Source organism: Protopterus annectens, chromosome 8.part0 (genome assembly GCF_019279795.1).
Source record: "Protopterus annectens isolate FY-2018-M chromosome 8.part0, PAN1.0, whole genome shotgun sequence".
In the NCBI taxonomy this organism is placed as follows: domain Eukaryota; kingdom Metazoa; phylum Chordata; order Ceratodontiformes; family Protopteridae; genus Protopterus; species Protopterus annectens.
The window spans coordinates 1,981,000,973-1,981,019,289 of NC_056741.1; the positions used below are offsets into that span (position 1 = coordinate 1,981,000,973).

The window sequence follows — 18,317 nt, forward strand, 5'->3', positions numbered from 1 at the left end:
CTCTTTGATAAATAAATGTTATAGGTTTAGGAAAAATACCTGATGAATCTGAGATTCTAGAAACATCTTTCAATTTTTCAATATAATTTCCCTTATCTTGTTTGCATCTCCATTATATTTCAGTACACGCACTTCATTAAAATTATTATTTATAATTGTATTATTTTTATTTTTATCATAATGTTCATCTCTACCCACCCTTAAAATTGGGGAATATTCAGTGCTTCTCCCTTTTCTAACCTTTTATAACATATCATTAACTAAATCCTTAGGGTATGATCTTTCCAGGAGTATATTTTTTACATTTTTATATTCCTTTATAAAATCAATATCTTCAGACACCATACATGCCACACCAATATATTGTCCTTTGACAATATATTTTTGGTGCATTGGGTGGTCACTTGTATAGTATAGATATGAGTTTGAAAAAGTATCTTTTCTATAAAGGGTAGATTTAAACTTTTTCATTATCCAGCTTATGTAGAGTGATGTCTAAGAAGTAGAATATGTACATTTCAAAAACATTGTTGTATTTCGTATATATTCTTTTTTTTCCCAAAATCTCTTTATTTCAATTTTCTTTTTTCAAATAATAACAACAATACGGTAACTCAAAAACACAAATAAACAATACAAATACCTATCTAAAGAAAATAGACAACAATCTCTTTCCAAGAAAATTATATATATATATATATATATATATATATATATATATATATATACAAGAAGTCACTATATCGTCAAGTAAAGTTTGAGAATTCTTATGTTCATTTGGTCTCATAAGGGATAGTTAGAATGGGGATAGCCTATATATAAAGTAAAAATAGAAATGTAACCATTTATTTGTATGTTTAGGGAAAATATCTAGTTCCACATATACTAAGAAAATGGAGAAGATGCAAGAAAGACTGGTTATACTACATTCACTTCTTATTTAAAGGTTAGCTTTTCATGACAATTTGTAGGCAAATTTTATTTGCCAAGAATTATATCTAGCAAGTAACCCCAATATTTTTGGTAATAACATTTGTTTTTTTGTTTTTGAATAAATTAATTTGTGAGATGAAATATATTTGATAGCAAGATTGCTAAAATTTTCCCATGTAATTGGTGACATGACATTCTAATTCTTTGTAATAAAGAATTTAATAAGGGCACACATCATAATAAAGACATGTTTTAATATTTTTGGGAGTTGATATTAATGTACAATATAGCTGTCTTCCAAATAAGGGTTGATTTTTCATATCCCATCTTCTCTAATCTTACTCTCAAGGAACACCATAAGTTGTGTATCTTAGTACAGTTCCACATGACATGTAAAATATCAGCTGTTTGATCCGGACAATGGGGACATATAGGCGAAAAGTTAGGATTTAATTTATTTAATTTAGATAAGGTATAATATAGATTGTTATTTACCATAATTTGTGTATATAACAGCTTGAAAGGAATGAATTTGATTGTATTTTCAATGGCTAGTTTCTTATTTTCTTCAGTCAGTGATTGATTTTTCATTTGCCAATAGTTTAAAAATAATAAAGAATTCTGATGTTTTGCACTCATTACAATTTTATAAGTCCTAGAAATTGTTTTCCCTTAATCAAGATTTTCAAGTATTAATTTAACTAAATCTATGTTCTGTAAGTCAGTGTGTATTTGTGAGAATTTAGCATTTATAAGATGATGAAGTTGGTTAAGGATAACACTATATTTCATAGAAAGTTTGAGTTCAAGTCTCATTTGCCCCGTGTTAGAGTCTTTCCATTGGTATATATCCCATATTGTGTGGTATTTTATCAGGGGGTAGTTTGTTCGATTTACTGGTTTATTATTTATTAGTAAATTAGGATTTAGATGTAACGGTTGTATAAGGGCAAAAGCGTCAGCTAATTGCAATGATTTAAATAGTTTCTGTGTTGTAAGAATCATGTTTTTAATTAGTGGGTGTAAATTATTTGTGTATATGCTAGCCTGGTTTAAATTCAAGAATGGTAAGGATTTGATATTACAGCCAAGAGATTTCAACTGTTCATACCAGATTTTGGTCCACTGGGGTGTCCAAGTATTTATATACGAGTCATAGTTTATTATTCGTATTAGTCTGTATACACTAATTATACTATAGTAAAGCTTAAAATCAGGTAACCCCAATCCCCCCCTTATCTTTGGCGAGTACAAGTTTTGCATATTTAATTCTGGTAGATTTGGGATACCATAAGAATCTTGATATAGCTTTTTCCATGGCAAGGAAGAAGTTTTGGGGAATATTTGAAAAGGTAGCATTTAATTGAAAGAGTATTCTTGGTAGAAAATTCATCTTGACAACACTAGCTTTTGACAGTAGAGACATATTAATGTTCTTCCATCTATCCATATCATTTTGAATACTAGTCCATGTAGTTAGCAGGTTATTATTTATAATATCTTTGAAGTCTGAAGTAAATATTATTCCTAGATATTTTATCTGGTAATTTATTTTGATCTCACTCATAGGAAAGTACAATTCTTTATGCCTTATAGGATTGAGGGGAAATATGTGTGACTTGTTTAAATTTAAATTATAATTTGAAACTACCGAAAACTCATCAATAACTTTAAGTATTTTTGGGAGGTCAGTAGTGGGGAGTTGGAAGTATATATTTAAATCATCAGCAAAGTCTGAGTATATAAGATTTGTATTGTGGATTCTGGGAATATGATGAAAGTTTTTTTGTGAAATAAACAGAAGGAGGGGTTCTAGATAAACATTGAATAGGTATGGTGAAAGAGGACATCCTTGTCTTGTACCATTGGATAAGAGTATATGGTTAGTTATAAGTTTATTTACCTGTATAGTGGTAGAAGCTTTCTGATACAGAACCTGGATCATTTTAAGGAATTCTTGAGGAGTATTTTGCATATATTCAATAAACTCCATCAAGCTGTCTTCAGTATTCACTCAGAAAAATACAAATATCATCTAAATATCACAAACATAAATAAGACAAACAGGACTAGACCACGGCACATAAAATAAAATAGCTTTAATCAGGTTAGTGCTTTCATGCCACTGATGGCACCTCTTCATACCATTAAAACCAAGATGTAATTCAAATAAAAAATAATACATAGATCAATCACATGATATTGGCTCTAACAATGCAAAAACAAAGTGATGTCAACTAATTAAAAAGACTATTTCCATATAAATCACTTAAACAAATTACAAGCTTTCAGAAATGGTCTTAAAGGGACCTTGCCATTAAGGCCAAGATACCTGTCAGCTTGAAGCTTAATGATCCAACGAATTTCATGTTGTTCTGTTAAATTCTTAAAATCCTCTAGACGCTTTCTCTTCTGTAGCTGTTCTAAAACTTTAAATTTAAAAGAATGGTTAACACCATTCTCTTGCACATGTTTAGCTAGTGCATTTTTATCATCAGACCTCCTGATGGCTGCTACATGTTCCCTAATTCACTCCCTTAAGAATCTGTTTGCCTTTCCAACATAGAAAGATGGACAGGAAACACAGCTGGCCAAGTATACTAAATCCTTTGTTGAACAATCTGTTATCACTCCAAGTTTAAAACTAATGTTAGTAATAGAATGTTTTAAATAATTCACACTACATATGCACAGAAACTGCAATCCCCGCATGGAAATGTACCAGTATCATTCTTGTTAGTCAAAGGATTATGAGTATCATAACATAACAATCTATTCAGGGACTTATTGTTTTTAAAATAAAAACATGGATGTCCACCTACACTGTGTTTAATCTTATCAGCTAGTAAAATCAACCAATTTTTTTTAATTACTTCACAAATCGTATCTACATTGCTGAAATAATGTAATGTAAAATTGACCCTCTGTTGAGAGTTATCAGAAGACCTTCCCTCTGTCTGTTTCCTAGAAAAAATATGGATGGGCATGATCAGATCTCAGTCACATAATCCTGTAACCATATCTCAAACCGCTCTATTCCTATAGCCCCTGTCAATAAATTCATCTTGAATAATCTCAAGATCAGCTTCAAGCTCACTATCCACATTGTCTATCCTGGAGACTCCAATCCCCTGTCCTGTCATAACATTTCTAAATACTCATGAAGGATGCATACTCTCCCTTTGCAACATGTTATTAGTACAACAAGGTGTTCTATATAAACATGTATTAAAAAACTCCTTTTGAGATCTCAACATCCAAAAAGTCTATGGTGTGACAGGAGTAATTATAAGTGAACTGAAGAAATGCAGTTGTATGGAGATAATTCACAAAAACATCAATCAAATCTATTGGTCCCACCCATAACATAAAAATGTCATCCACAAATCTTCTAAAAACTCTTATGTGAGACAGATATTCATTATTATATGCATATCATTGCTGGAGCTTTCCTGAGTCCTGACAGAGTGCTCTTTAAACTATCTGGAGATATACAGAGCTGAGTATATTTTTTCTGGCACTTCAGAGTTGTGTACTGGTAATTGTTGTTTGACTAATTTTATATCATTGCTGGCTGACTTCAGAGTTGTGCACTGCTATTTTTGCTTCACTGTATAGTTTTTCAGATCTCTGCTGAAGGTGTTTTTCCACTCACCCCTATTTCTCTGTGTCTTAAGTTGGTATAACAGGTTTTACATCCTGTGTGTTATCTGACTATCTCAAGGATTACTTGCATAAAAGTAGACCCTCGTAGTAACAGCCTGCATATCATTGCTGGAGCCTTCCTGTGTCCTGACAGAGTGCTCTTCAAACTATCTGGAGATATACAGAGCTGAGTATATTTTTCTGACACTTCAGAGTTGTGTACTGGTAATTGTTGTTTGACTCATTTTATATCATTGCTGGCTGACTTCAGAGTTGTGCACTGTTATTTTTGTTTCACTGTATAGTTTTTCAGATCTCTGCTGAAGGTGTTGGTTTTGCCATACCCACCCTCCCTATTTCTGTCTTGTTGTTTAAATTTGGAGGCTTTTGCAGTTGCCCGCTGCCACTATAGATTTGATCTGGGACACTCCCCCAGTGCCATCTCTTTACCTCATTCTACCTAATAGACTCCTTGTTTTTAGTCATTTTTAATTTAATTGCATTTTTAAACTGTTTGGTCTAACATTGCTACATACTCAAGTATGCTAGCTTGCACTGCATTTGAATTGTTTTTACTGCTGTTTTAGCTACTTTTCTGTATATATATATATATATATAAAATAAATACATAAAATCCTTTCCTGTAACTAGTGTAGTCCAGATTCAGATTTGCTGTATCCAGGACTGTATGTGGTGCTTTCTGAGTCCCCCAAGCTTCTTTAGGTGTGGGAGGGAAGCCTTCTAGTTTATCAGTGGGAGTGGTAAGCACTAGGTAACCTATCTACCACATAAGGAGTGGTTCTGGTCCAGAAATTGTAGTTATTGGCCGTTTGGGCAGTTTTTCCATCTCTCTCAATTTTCTGATTTAAAAGCCTGCATTTGCACTTGTTTCCCCCCTTTCCTGTAACTAGTTTAGTCCAGATACAGATTCTTAGTTTTAGCACTTGAATTTGCTCATTCGTGATCAGCACTTGTTCAGAACTTATAAGCACTAAATAACCTACTAATTACTACTATGGCACTCCAACCTTCCTCATTACCTAGAGGAAAACAGTTTTAGTACTTACTTTCCTCACTTGCTTAAAAAAGAAAAACAGCTTTTGTACTCACTTTCCTCCTTATCTACAGAAAAATAGTTTTTTTATTCAGGCATGTCCAAGGGTCAGCTCCCAGTGTTCTCTCTACTCTATCCCCACAATTAGATCTACGGCATCTTGGGCAATGTGAGAATTGCCTCATGTGCACAGACATCCCTCTCCTCCTACTACCCAACACTACAACCTGTAGAGACACACTTATCTAGCCAAACTGGGTAAAACTCTCCAGTCAAGACTGAACTTGACAGTCAGAGCGCCAGGTAAGCACTTGCCCACCACTCATCACATAGTCTCACTAAATCTACCACCAAAATCCACATATAGAAACAGAAAAACATTTGTGGAGGCTCTCAATAATAATCTGTTTAAGCAACGAGAGACCTCCAAGCAAGCATAAGTAACCTCCCCAACACAACCCAAATGACACATAGACCGCCAGACTCAGTATTGCCACTCAACTACAGCCAATAAGGCAAAACAAGCGTACCCAACACACTAGTCATAGAGGTGACTCTGTAGTCAGGCACACTGATGTCCCACTCCACCCAGGCTAAACAAGGAGAAGGTTACTGTCAGCTGCCTGTCGGGTGCCAGGATCGCCACATAACCTTACGCACTCAGGTCACTCCACAACAAGTACACATATGACTCTATCATTGTCCATGTTGGTGTGAACAACCTGAGACATACCTCCCTGGACTACATGAAAAGAGACACGGAATAGCTCTCTGAATCTGAGGGAGCCAAGTGAAATGTACTTACCCCAATGGGGTCTCGATGTGAGGATGTTATTGTATTGAACAATGTTAGAAATATTTATAAAGATTTTACATTTTATAATTTTAGTGACTTGGTATTAACAAAGGACATTTTAGCTTGTTTAGTAAAGGGGATTGAAATATATACCCTGGGAGAGGATTACAGACACACTACTTGAGTGAAAATCTTTACAGCTTAATTTAGTAGTAATGGCTACAAAAGCAGGTTTTCAATAGGAACATAGTATAGTTTGAAAGTGAACTTTCTAGAAAGTCAATTTTAACCCCATTATTACCTCAGATTAAAATTTTGAAAATAAATTAGAAAAAGAGGTAAGGAAATCCCATGAAAAGAGTAGAGAAGTACACACACATTATAACAACCTGAGTAAGGAAGAAAAAGAAGTAATAAAGGACTTGCAAAATAATTATTCTATAAGAATAATGAAGCCAGACAAGGGAGGTGGGATAGTTGTAATGGACAAAATAATATATGAAGGGAAAATGGACAATATTTTGTGGGATGAAACAAAGTATAAAACGGTATCTAGAAACGAAGTTAACATGGCATATCATAAAATTGACTTATTAATAAAAGATTTATTACTAGAAAAGGTTATAAGTGAGAAAACATACAGGTACCTGGAAGTAAAGAAACCCAGAATTGCAACAATTTTTGGAATCCCAAAAATTCATAAGAATTTGAATAACCCGCCCTTTAAGACCCATAGTATCTGAGGGGTCTAAAACAACACCTCTAAGCGAAATCGTAGATTTTTAAAACTAAGCATATTTGGGTTAATAAAGAGATTTTAAAGTTCATAGGATTTTTCTTGGGGAGCTAAAATTGATTTATATAGGAAGATATTATATTTAGCCGCCATTGACATAATAGATCTTTTTCTAGTATACCATGTAGAGAAGGAATGGAATGTTTGAGGAAACTATTTTTCTGACAAAAAAATGACACACAAGATGAAAAAATAACCACAGTTGTGCTCATGGACACAAGATTAAAGAATAATTTTATCATGTTTGGAGGAGAATTTTTTCAACAGATTTCAGCGGTGTCCATGGGTGCGGCATGTGCCCTACATTTGCAAATATTGTGTTAAATGAAATGGGAAGAAAAGTATCATAATTCATGTTACACTAAATATTGGTTAACATGCGGAGATTTCTACGATGACATAGTTATGTTTGGGTTGGGGGAAGCAACACGCAAAACAGTACCTGTGGCTTTCGCTCCATCTCCACAGCCATTGCCGCCGTTTGCTACATCCTGTCCCAGTATGGGACTCGCTTGTAGAAGCCTGGGCATGTTGGAAGGATTGAATGAATTTAAATCAAGGTCGCCGATCCCTTCACGTCGATCAATAAGCTCCCCTTGCTCCACATTAGCTCCACGCTCATTTCTAGTACAACGAGGATTCAAAGGCAAATTCTGGTGAACACTCTTGCTGAGTAAAGCTTGGCTGAGAGGGGTGAGGATGTTAATCAGTTCAGTAAGCTTCCCAATGAGCTTACACATTTGCCCCACCTCCTCAGACCCACGACTCTCCATCACAGACGAAACGTCCATCTCGCTCCCAAAAGGCACAAAATAACACGAAAATTAGGATCTGCAAACAAACTGGAACCACATCAAAAGCAGTCACGAAATGAAACCCTTCGCCACCAGGAAGTCAGTCCAAGCACGTTTATTGCAAAACCAAGTGAGCAAAGCTAGTAGCCAACCACATAAACATGTAAACGCCTTAATCCACAAAACAACAGACAGTATGCGTTTTCGTATTTATTAGTAAATTAGGATTTAGATGTAATGGTTGTATAAGGGCAAAAGCGTCAGCTAATTGCAATGATTTAAATAGTTTCTGTGTTGTAAGAATCATGTTTTTAATTAGTGGGTGTAAATTATTCATGTATATGCTAGCCTGGTTTAAATTCAAGAATGGTAAGGATTTGATATTACAGCCAAGGGATTTCAACTGTTCATACCAGAGTTTGGTCCACTGGGGTGTCCAAGTATTTATATATGAGTCATAGTTTATTATTCGTATTAGTCTGTATTCAGTAATTATACTATAGTAAAGCTTAAAATCAAGTAACCCCAATCCCCCTTATCTTTGACGAGTACAAGTTTTGCATATTTAATTCTGGTAGATTTGGGATACCATAAGAATCGTGATATAGCTTTTTCCATGGCAAGGAAGAAGTTTTGGGGAATATTTGAAAAAGTAGCATTTAATTGAAAGAGTATTCTTGGTAGAAAATTCATCTTGACAACACTAGCTTTTGACAGTAGAGACATATTAATGTTCTTCCATCTATCCATATCATTTTGAATACTAGTCCATGTAGTTAGTAGGTTATCGTTTATAATATCTTTGAAGTCTGAAGTAAATATTATTCCTAGATATTTTATCTGGTAATTTATTTTGATCTCACTCATAGGAAAGTACAATTCTTTATGCCCTATAGGATTGAGGGGAAATATGTGTGACTTGTTTAAATTTAAATTATAAATTGAAACTACCGAGAACTCATCAATAACTTTAAGTATTTTTGGGAGGTCAGTAGTGGGGAGTTGGAAGTATATATTTAAATCATCAGCAAAGTCTGAGTATATAAGATTTGTATTGTGGATTCTGGGAATATGATGAAAGTTTTTTTGTGAAATAAACAGAAGGAGGGGTTCTAGATAAACATTGAATAGGTATGGCGAAAGAGGACATCCTTGTCTTGTACCATTGGATAAGAGTATATGGTTAGTTATAAGTTTATTTACCTGTATACTGGTAGAAGCTTTCTAATACAAAACCTGGATCATTTTAAGGAATTCTTGAGGAGTATTTTGCATATATTCAATAAACTCCATCAAGCTGTCTTCAGTATTCACTCAGAAAATACAAATATCATCTAAATATCACAAACATAAATAAAACAAACAGGAATAGACCACGGCACATAAAATAAAATAGCTTTAATCAGGTTAGTGCTTTCATGCCACTGATGGCACCTCTTCATACCATTAAAACCAAGATGTAATTCAAATAAAAAATAATACATAGATCAATCACGATATTGGCTCTAACAATGCAAAAACAAGGTGATGTCAACTAATTAAAGACTATTTCCATATAAATCACTTAAACAAATTACAAGCTTTCAGAAATGGTCTTAAAGGGACCTTGCCATTAAGGCCAAGATACCTGTCAGCTTGAAGCTTAATGATCCAACGAATTTCATGTTGTTCTGTTAAATTCTTAAAATCCTCAAGACGCTTTCTCTTCTGTAGCTGTTCTAAAACATTAAATTTAAAAGAATGGTTAACACCATTCTCTTGCACATGTTTAGCTAGTGCATTTTTATCATCAGACCTCCTGATGGCTTTTTTTTTTGGATACATTGTTTCTGAAGAAGTTAGTCTGTGGACTGATGAAAAGCTATAATTTTAAGGCTTAAATAAATCAGTTTTGCCAGAGTTTTTCCTGTTTTCCAGTTTTTAGCTTTCAGTTGTTCGCTCATTGGATTTATCTGCTTGTATAGCTGCTTACTTTGGGTGTACTCCAGCTGAGTTTGCTGTTGGATTTCCTTTGGGAGTTTACAGGCCGTTGGTTTCCTTTGTGTGTTGCCTTTCCAACATAAGAAGATGGACAGGAAACACAGCTGGCCAAGTAGACTAAATCCTTTGTTGAACAATCTGTTATCCCTCCAAGTTTAAAACTAATGTTAGTAATAGAATGTTTTAAATAATTCACACTACATATGAACAGAAACTGCAATCCCCGCATGGAAATGTACCAGTATCATTCTTGTTAGTCAAAGGATTATGAGTATCATAACATAACAATCTCTTCAGGGACTTATTGTTTTTAAAATAAAAACATGGATGTCCACCTACACTGTGTTTAATCTTATCAGCTAGTAAAATCAACCAATTTTTCTTAATTACTTCACAAATCGTATCTACATTGCTGAAATAATGTAATGTAAAATTGACCCTCTGTTGAGAGTTATCAGAAGACCTTCCCTCTGTCTGTTTCCTAGAAGAAATCTGGATGGGCATGATCAGATCTCAGTCACATAATCCTGTAACCATATCTCAAACCTCTCTGTTCCTATAGCCCCTGTCAATAAATTCATCTTGAATCATCTCAAGATCAGCTTCAAGCTCACTATCTACATTGTCTATCCTGGAGACTCTAATCCCCTGTCCTCTCATAACATTTCTAAATACTCATGAAGGATGCATACTCTCCCTTTGCAACATGTTATTAGTACAACAAGGTGTTCTATATAACATGTATTAAGCTACTCCTTTTGAGATCTCAACATCCAAAAAGTCTATGGTGTGACAGGAGTAATTATAAGTGAACTGAAGAAATGTAGTTGTATGGAGATAATTCACAAAAACATCAATCAAATCTATTGGTCCCACTCATAACATAAAAATGTAATCCACAAATCTTCTAAAAACTCTTATGTGAGACAGATATTCATTATTATATGCATATCATTGCTGGAGCCTTCCTGTGTCCTGAAAGAGTGCTCTTCAGACTATCTGGAGATATACAGAGCTGAGTATATTTTTCTGGCACTTCAGAGTTGTGTACTGGAAATTGTTGTTTGACTAATTTTATATCATTGCTGGCTGACTTCAGAGTTGTGCACTGTTATTTTTGCTTCACTGTATAAATTTTCAGATCTCTACTGAAGGTGGTTTCCCCCCTCCTCTATTTCTCTGTGTCTTAAGTTGGTATAACAGGTTTTACATCCTGTGTGTTATCTGACTGTCTCAAGGATTACTTGCATAAAAGTAGACCCTCGTAGTAACAGCCTGCATATCATTGCTGGAGCCTTCCTGTGTCCTGAAAGAGTGCTCTTCAAACTATCTGGAGATATACAGAGCTGAGTATATTTTTCTGACACTTCAGAGTTGTGTACTGGTAATTGTTGATTGACTCATTTTATATCATTGCTGGCTGACTTCAGAGTTGTGCACTGTTATTTTTGTTTCACTGTATAGTTTTTCAGATTTCTGCTGAAGGTGTTGGTTTTGCCATACCCACCCTCCCTATTTCTATCTTGTTTAAATTTGGAGGCTTTTGCAGTTGCCCGCTGCCGCTATAGATTTGATCTGGGACACTCCCCCCAGTGCCATCTCTTTACCTCATTCTACCTAATAGACTCCCTGTTTTTAGTCATTTTTAATTTAATTGCATTTTTTAAACTGTTTGGTCTAACATTGCTACATACTCAAGTATGCTAGCTTGCACTGCATTTGTATTGTTTTTACTGCTGTTTTAGCTACTTTTCTGTATATATATATATATATATATATATATATATATATATATATATATATAAAATAAATACATAAATAAAAACCTTTCCTGTTACTAGTGTAGTCCAGATTCAGAATTGCTGTATCCAGGACTGTATGTAAGCTTCTGAGTCCCCCCAAGCTTTAGGTGTTGGAGGGAAGCCTTCTAGTTTATCAGTGGGAGTGGTAAGCACTAGGTAACCTATCTACCACATAAGGAGTGGTTCTGGCCCAGAAATTGTAGTTATTGTCCATTTGGGCAGTTTTTCCATCTCTCTCAACTTTCTGATTTAAAAGCCTGCATTTGCACTTGTTTCCCCCCTTTCCTGTAACTAGTTTAGTCCAGATACAGATTCTTAGTTTTAGCACTTGAATTTGCTCATTCGTGATCAGCACTTGTTCAGAACTTATAAGCACTAAATAACCTACTAATTACTACAGCACTCAACCTTCCTCATTACCTAGAGGAAAACAGTTTTGGTACTTACTTTCCTCACTTGCTTAAAGAAAAACAGCTTTTGTACTCACTTTCCTCACTTATCTACAGAAAAATAGTTTTTTATTCAGGCATGTCCAAGGGTCAGCTCCCAGTGTTCTCTCCTGTCTATCTGATGAATCTGGGCATCTTGGGGCAATGTAGAAATTGCCTCATGTACACAGACAACCCTCTCCTCCTACCACCCAACACTACAACCTGTGAGAGACACACTTATCTAGCCAAACTGGAGGTAAAGCTCTCTCCAATCAAGACTGAACTTGACAGTCAAGAGCAGAAGGTAAACACTTGCACCACACCACACTCATCACATAGTCTCACTAAATCTACACCACCAAAATCCACACATATAGAAACAGAAAAACATTTGCGGAGGCTCTCAATAATAATCTGTTTAAGCAACAGAGACCTCCAAAGCAGAAACGCAAGCAACCTCCATCCCCCAACACAACCCAAATGACACATAGACTGCAGACTCTGTGTGCCACTCAACCACAGCCAATAAGGCAAAACAACGTACCCAACACACTAGTCATAGGTGACTCTATAGTCAGGCACACTGATGTCCCACTCACCAGGCTAAACAAGGAGAAGGTTACTGTCAGCTGCCTGTTGGGTGCCAGGATCCGCCACATAACCCACGCACTCAGGTCACTCCACAACAAGTACACATATGACTCTATCATTGTCCATGTTGGTGTGAACAGCCTGAGACATACCTCCCTGGACTACATGAAAAGAGACACAGAAGAGCTCTGCAATCTTGTAGCCCAGGCAGGTATGACCCTAGCCCTGAGTAACATTCTGCCATCACCCAGAATGATGCCGCAGTACAAGGACAAAATTATTGATTTCAACAATTGGCTAAGCTTCTAGTGCCATTCTAAAGGGATCCAGTATCTGTCTGCCTGGGATCACATGGTTGACAGACCACGATGCTTTGACTAAGATGGCCTGCACCTGTCACCCCTGGGATTCCAGATACTGGCTAAGGTTCTTGCCGCCCCTATAGTGCCTTTTTTAGGCAAGGTTCAAATGACAAATTCACCACCGTAACAGGAACAGGCAAGTAAAAACTGAGGGTGATGCTACTCAATGCTAGAAGTCTAAATCTCAAAATGCACTCACTCGAGGCACTCCTTAGAATGGAGAACATTGATATCTGTGCAGTGACTGAAACATGGTTCAAGGCTCCAGAGAGCACCCCTGCACTACCAGGCTATAACTCATACCACACTTTTCGGCTATGTAACCTGGACCGGAACACCAAAGGTGGAGGTATGTCCATATTCATTAAGGATATCCACACCTCCAGGTAAGTTGCTCATCATAATGCAGCTGAGGTTATCCAAGTGCAACTAACTCTGGGCAAAACTGCAATCCAAATTGTAGCTTGCTACAGATCACCCACCATGCCCCAGGATTCCCACTGCTCTTTCCTTGATGTACTAGAAAATATTAGGGTTCAACCAAACTCCCTAATAATGGGTGATTTCAACTACCCCACCATTAACTGGGAAAACAAACTCCTTCACTCAATATCCTGGATCAACTTATCCACACCCCCACCAGGGGCAACAATATCCTAGATCTAGTAATTACCAACATGAGTGACCAGTGTTCCACACCTGAAATCAACGCCTCATTGGTCCGATCCGACCATAAGCTAATTACCCTAGATATCCACATCCTGCCCCCACCCCCCATTAAGGAAACCATGATAAAAAATTTCTCCAAAGCCAACTTCATGCTTCTTAAGACAGAAGTGGAGAACTTCATGACACCCATGCAGATGGACAATACAGTTATGACTACTGAATCCTACACAATTGCACTTTATAAGCACTTACATGAGTGCATGAATCATGCTATCCCAAACAGAACCAAGATGCTATCCTCCAAAAAAAGGAAGCCAATCTGGCGGTCCCCTGCCATAAACAAACTGTACAACAGAAGGAAGAAACTGTTGTAAAAGAGAGTAAAATCCCATGAGTGGAGGAGCTCCGTGGTCAGCCTCAGTAAGAAGCTGCGATTCCTGATAAAATCCTCCAAAGCTAGTTGTGAAAACAAAATCGCCACTGATTCTAAAGACAGCCACAAAGCATTCTATAGCTATGTCAAGAATCTCAATGGCAACACTCAGATCTGCTCTGAGTTACAGCACAATGGCACTAAATGTACAGACCCAACTGATATTGCCAACATCCTGGCAGATAGGTTCAGTGCTAACATTACCCACCCTCTCACCCCCTAAAGAGCCCATCTCTATATTGGAAGAATGCAAAGTTCCTGTAATCACAGCTGCACAGGTAAAAACCACACTCTCCAAAGCCAAGAACACAGCATCTGTGGGACCAGACATCATCCAGGCTGCGTTCTACATGAACTACAGAATGAACTGGCACCCCACCTAAGTACCATGTTCAATCATAGCCTCACCTCAGGCTTTGTGCCTGCTGAATTGCACACAGCGATGGTTATCCCACTCCACAAGGGGGGAGCCACCACGGACCCCAGGAACTACCGCCCCATTAGCCTGATGAGCCTGGTCTGCAAGGCCATGAAACGTATTATCATGGAACTTATAAACAAAGACATTGGTAATCTCCAAACTCTGGACCCCACCCAGTTCGGGTTCGTAAAAGGCAGATCATGTCTCCTAAACCTGATAGACTTCTTTGAAGCAGTCACCAAAGCCGTTGACAAGGGTAAGGTGGTTCACACAGCCTATCTAGATCTTGCCAAGGCTTTTGACACCATCCCCCCACTCTGGAATTATAGATAAACTCACTAAACTAGGTATAAATCCCTATGTCACAAGATGGGTGGCCAACTGGCTCACTGACAGAACCCACACTGTGAAAGTAGCAGACTCCAAATCCGACTTCAGACCAGTGGCAAATAGAGTACTACAGGGTTCAGTCCTGGGTCCTCTCCTGTTTGGTATCTACTTCTCTGAAATACAGGCTAACACAGAAGGTCTTTGGCTAATGAAGTTCACAGATGACTGCAAACTAGGAGCCATAATCGAAACTCCTAACGATGTGGACATCCTACAAAAGGGCCTCACTGAGACAGATGCCTTGTGTCAAAGCCATGGCCTCAAGCTCAATGTCAAAAAGTGCATTGTCATCCCCTTTGGTAAAAACTCTGTACCCATGAACTACAACATAGGCGGTAGTATACTTAACACCGAAAGTGTGATATAAGACCTTGGGACACAGGTGGACAGTAGTCTCTCCTTTGATAATCACATCACCACAGTAGTCAGGAAATCCTTCTACATGGCAGACCTCATCACAAAAGGTTTCTCATCCAGAAAAAAGAGGTCATTGTTCCCCTCTACTCATCACTCATTATAACCATTATAGAGTACAACACCCCTTTTGGTATGTACCTCACAAGACATCTACAACAACTGGAAATGCCACAGGAATACCTCACAAAGAGAATTACCGGCCTCAAACAGATGCACTATGCAGACCGTCTCAAAAAACTCCAGCTTTACTCCATCGCATATCACCTACTCAGAGGTGATCTCTGCCTAGCATACAAAGCTATGTCATACCCAGAGCTGTTGGACATGCTCCACTTAAGAAATCCAAATCCCTCTGAGCTACATGCTCTAGGGACCTAAACCTTGTCACCATAATAAACAGAACATGCTGGAGGGATAGATTCCTGTCCCAGAGACTTCCCATACTCTGGAATAAACTACCTATCTATATCAAACAAAGCTTTTCATTAGCATTCTTCAAGAAAACTCTTGATGATTGGATGGGAAATAGAAAATTCACCCCGGGGATCACCTCTGTGGCTCTGCTCAACAGTGGCACAGGAAAATAATTTTCTTGGGTGGCAAAAGCCAGGGTACCATTTTGTATATGCCCCAGGGCCGATAGCCTAGTACCTACCTATGAACCTATGAACCTATTATTTAAAATATAAGTGTTTTTCCAGTAATAACCAAGTTGGCATAACTATTGGCACAGGGGTACCCATAGCTATGCCCTGTTTCTGCCAATAATATTGTCCTTCAAATAAAAACACATTTTTTACATTTTTAAGTTTATAGATATATGGGTGTATATCACTTCATTGAATGTTTAATTGAGCGAATCGCTATTCATCGAATCCTATTCAGCAAAAGCTCAATTAAGCGACCAATCATTTCAGTGAAAAATTTCCTAGGGAAAGGATGTGGTTGGCCATCATCGGGGATTTTCCGTTTTCTCCACTGTAGTGCAATCTCAGAGTTGGTATGTATAGTTGCATGGTTTTAAATTTTGTTGTATTTGTTCTGATTGGTAGCTGGCCTATTAGCTTTTTTTCCCTTAGGAAATGTTTGGCTGGAACAATTGTTCGCTTAATTGAGGTTTCACTGATTTGAGCTCAACGATTAGCGATTTGCTCAATTAAGTTATACACACATACACATACAGCCGCACACACTTATGTGCACACACATAAACTGCAAAAAATACCCAACCAAGAAGATGGAGCCTTCACTGTGTAATACTTTAAACCTCCTGTAGCTGAGGCTCATGGAATATATGCAAATGACTCCTTTAAGGACATGAGTGTTTTAGCTACATGGCCTCTGAATGCCCATGACTTTTACGTTTTGTCTTTTACTTTTAAGTCTTTATTGCTGCATTCAGACCAATAAAGCCAAAGCACAATAGCTGTAAACATGCATGTTTCATCTTTTTTGCCTCTTCTAAATAGCATAAGTGGGTTGTTTGGCTATAATGCACCTAAGCTAAGTGGAAAATATGTTAATGGATCACAACTTCATTGTGCTGAAGTTACTCTTTACTGCAATAGGTTTATGCATGTAGTGTAAAATATTCACAATTCTCAGCCTTTGTCTTTACAACTAACAATAATGAGTACATTCAAGGATACAAAAAAACACTTCTAGAATTAGGCTAAACATATATTTTTCTACTGCATATGTTGGTATCTACCTGATTTCTCCAAACACTGATCCAGCCTTCAGAGTCACTAACACTGTTTTTCCATCTGGGCCACCAAGAACTTGAACCTGTCCTGCTTTTATGATGTACATCTCTCTTCCAATCTCGCCCTGTAAAGAAAATATGCTTTATGAATGGTTTATTGATAGCAGCACTTATTACCCATATGGATATGGTTCAGATGGTCTTGAAACCACTGGAAGGCATGACTGTATGCACCTAACAAGGTTTACAAGTTTGCATGACTGCCAGGAAACCAAGAATCAGGCTGGACACAGGCAGCTATTCTCACCTCACCTAATTCATGATAACCAGTCTCACCTTTGGCCAGTGATTATAGCAACAACAATGACCTGGATAATGGAGGAGGTGGGCACAACCCTTCATGAAAGATGGAGCCAGTACAAGTTAGCAAAGGAAAAGTAGCAACATCTAGTACTAACCATTGTATTATGACTACACATACTGGACAAGTCCAGATAGAACCAGCTGAAGCATACAGTAGAGTAGATGTCATGCTGAAACCATGTACAGGGTATACAGTGCAAAGCATGTTCTGTTCACACTGTGCACAAGATGTTTTCAAACAGGAGAAGTAGAAATGTTATCTTCATTTGCACAACTGACAAAGAATAAACACACAGTGACAAGAATCCTACTTACAATGAATGCCAAATGACTGTTCAGCTTATTTAAAAACAGAGCAGAGATTAAAATTCAGTATGGATGTCATCTGATTTTCTGCTCATTTTTGGATGAGTTGCCTCATGCATAGTCAATGAGGCTCATCTGAAATTAATATTATACAAGTATAAACACAATAACTACAAGCTGGCTGTAGCTCATCTTACTCAGCAGTTTCTTGCCAGGAAAAAGGAAGGGAAACTCCAGATTTTACAAGAACCCCCCCACTATATTTTATAATTGCAGTGTGTCATTTCTGTCTTGTCCACCATGGCAGGACTAGCCACCTGGTGGTATAAACCTTGGCTCTAGATAATTGTTACTGAATAATTGACACCCCAACCCCATGTGTAAAAAAGGAAAAAGTTGTTGTGGATGGATGGATGGATTTCTGTCTTG

At 37.2% G+C, this 18,317-nt stretch overlaps 1 protein-coding gene across 2 annotated transcripts in view; it reads right to left on the reverse strand.

Moving 5' to 3' along the window:
* The window catches only part of CNGB1 (cyclic nucleotide gated channel subunit beta 1), a 734,247-nt gene that overhangs the window by 68,868 nt on the left and 647,062 nt on the right, over positions 1 to 18,317 (reverse strand). For both annotated transcript variants that reach the window (XM_044081527.1, XM_044081526.1), the window contains exon 18: positions 17,226 to 17,344. In XM_044081527.1, the coding sequence (XP_043937462.1) occupies positions 17,226 to 17,344 (119 nt within the window). The remainder of the gene's footprint in view (positions 1 to 17,225; positions 17,345 to 18,317) is intronic.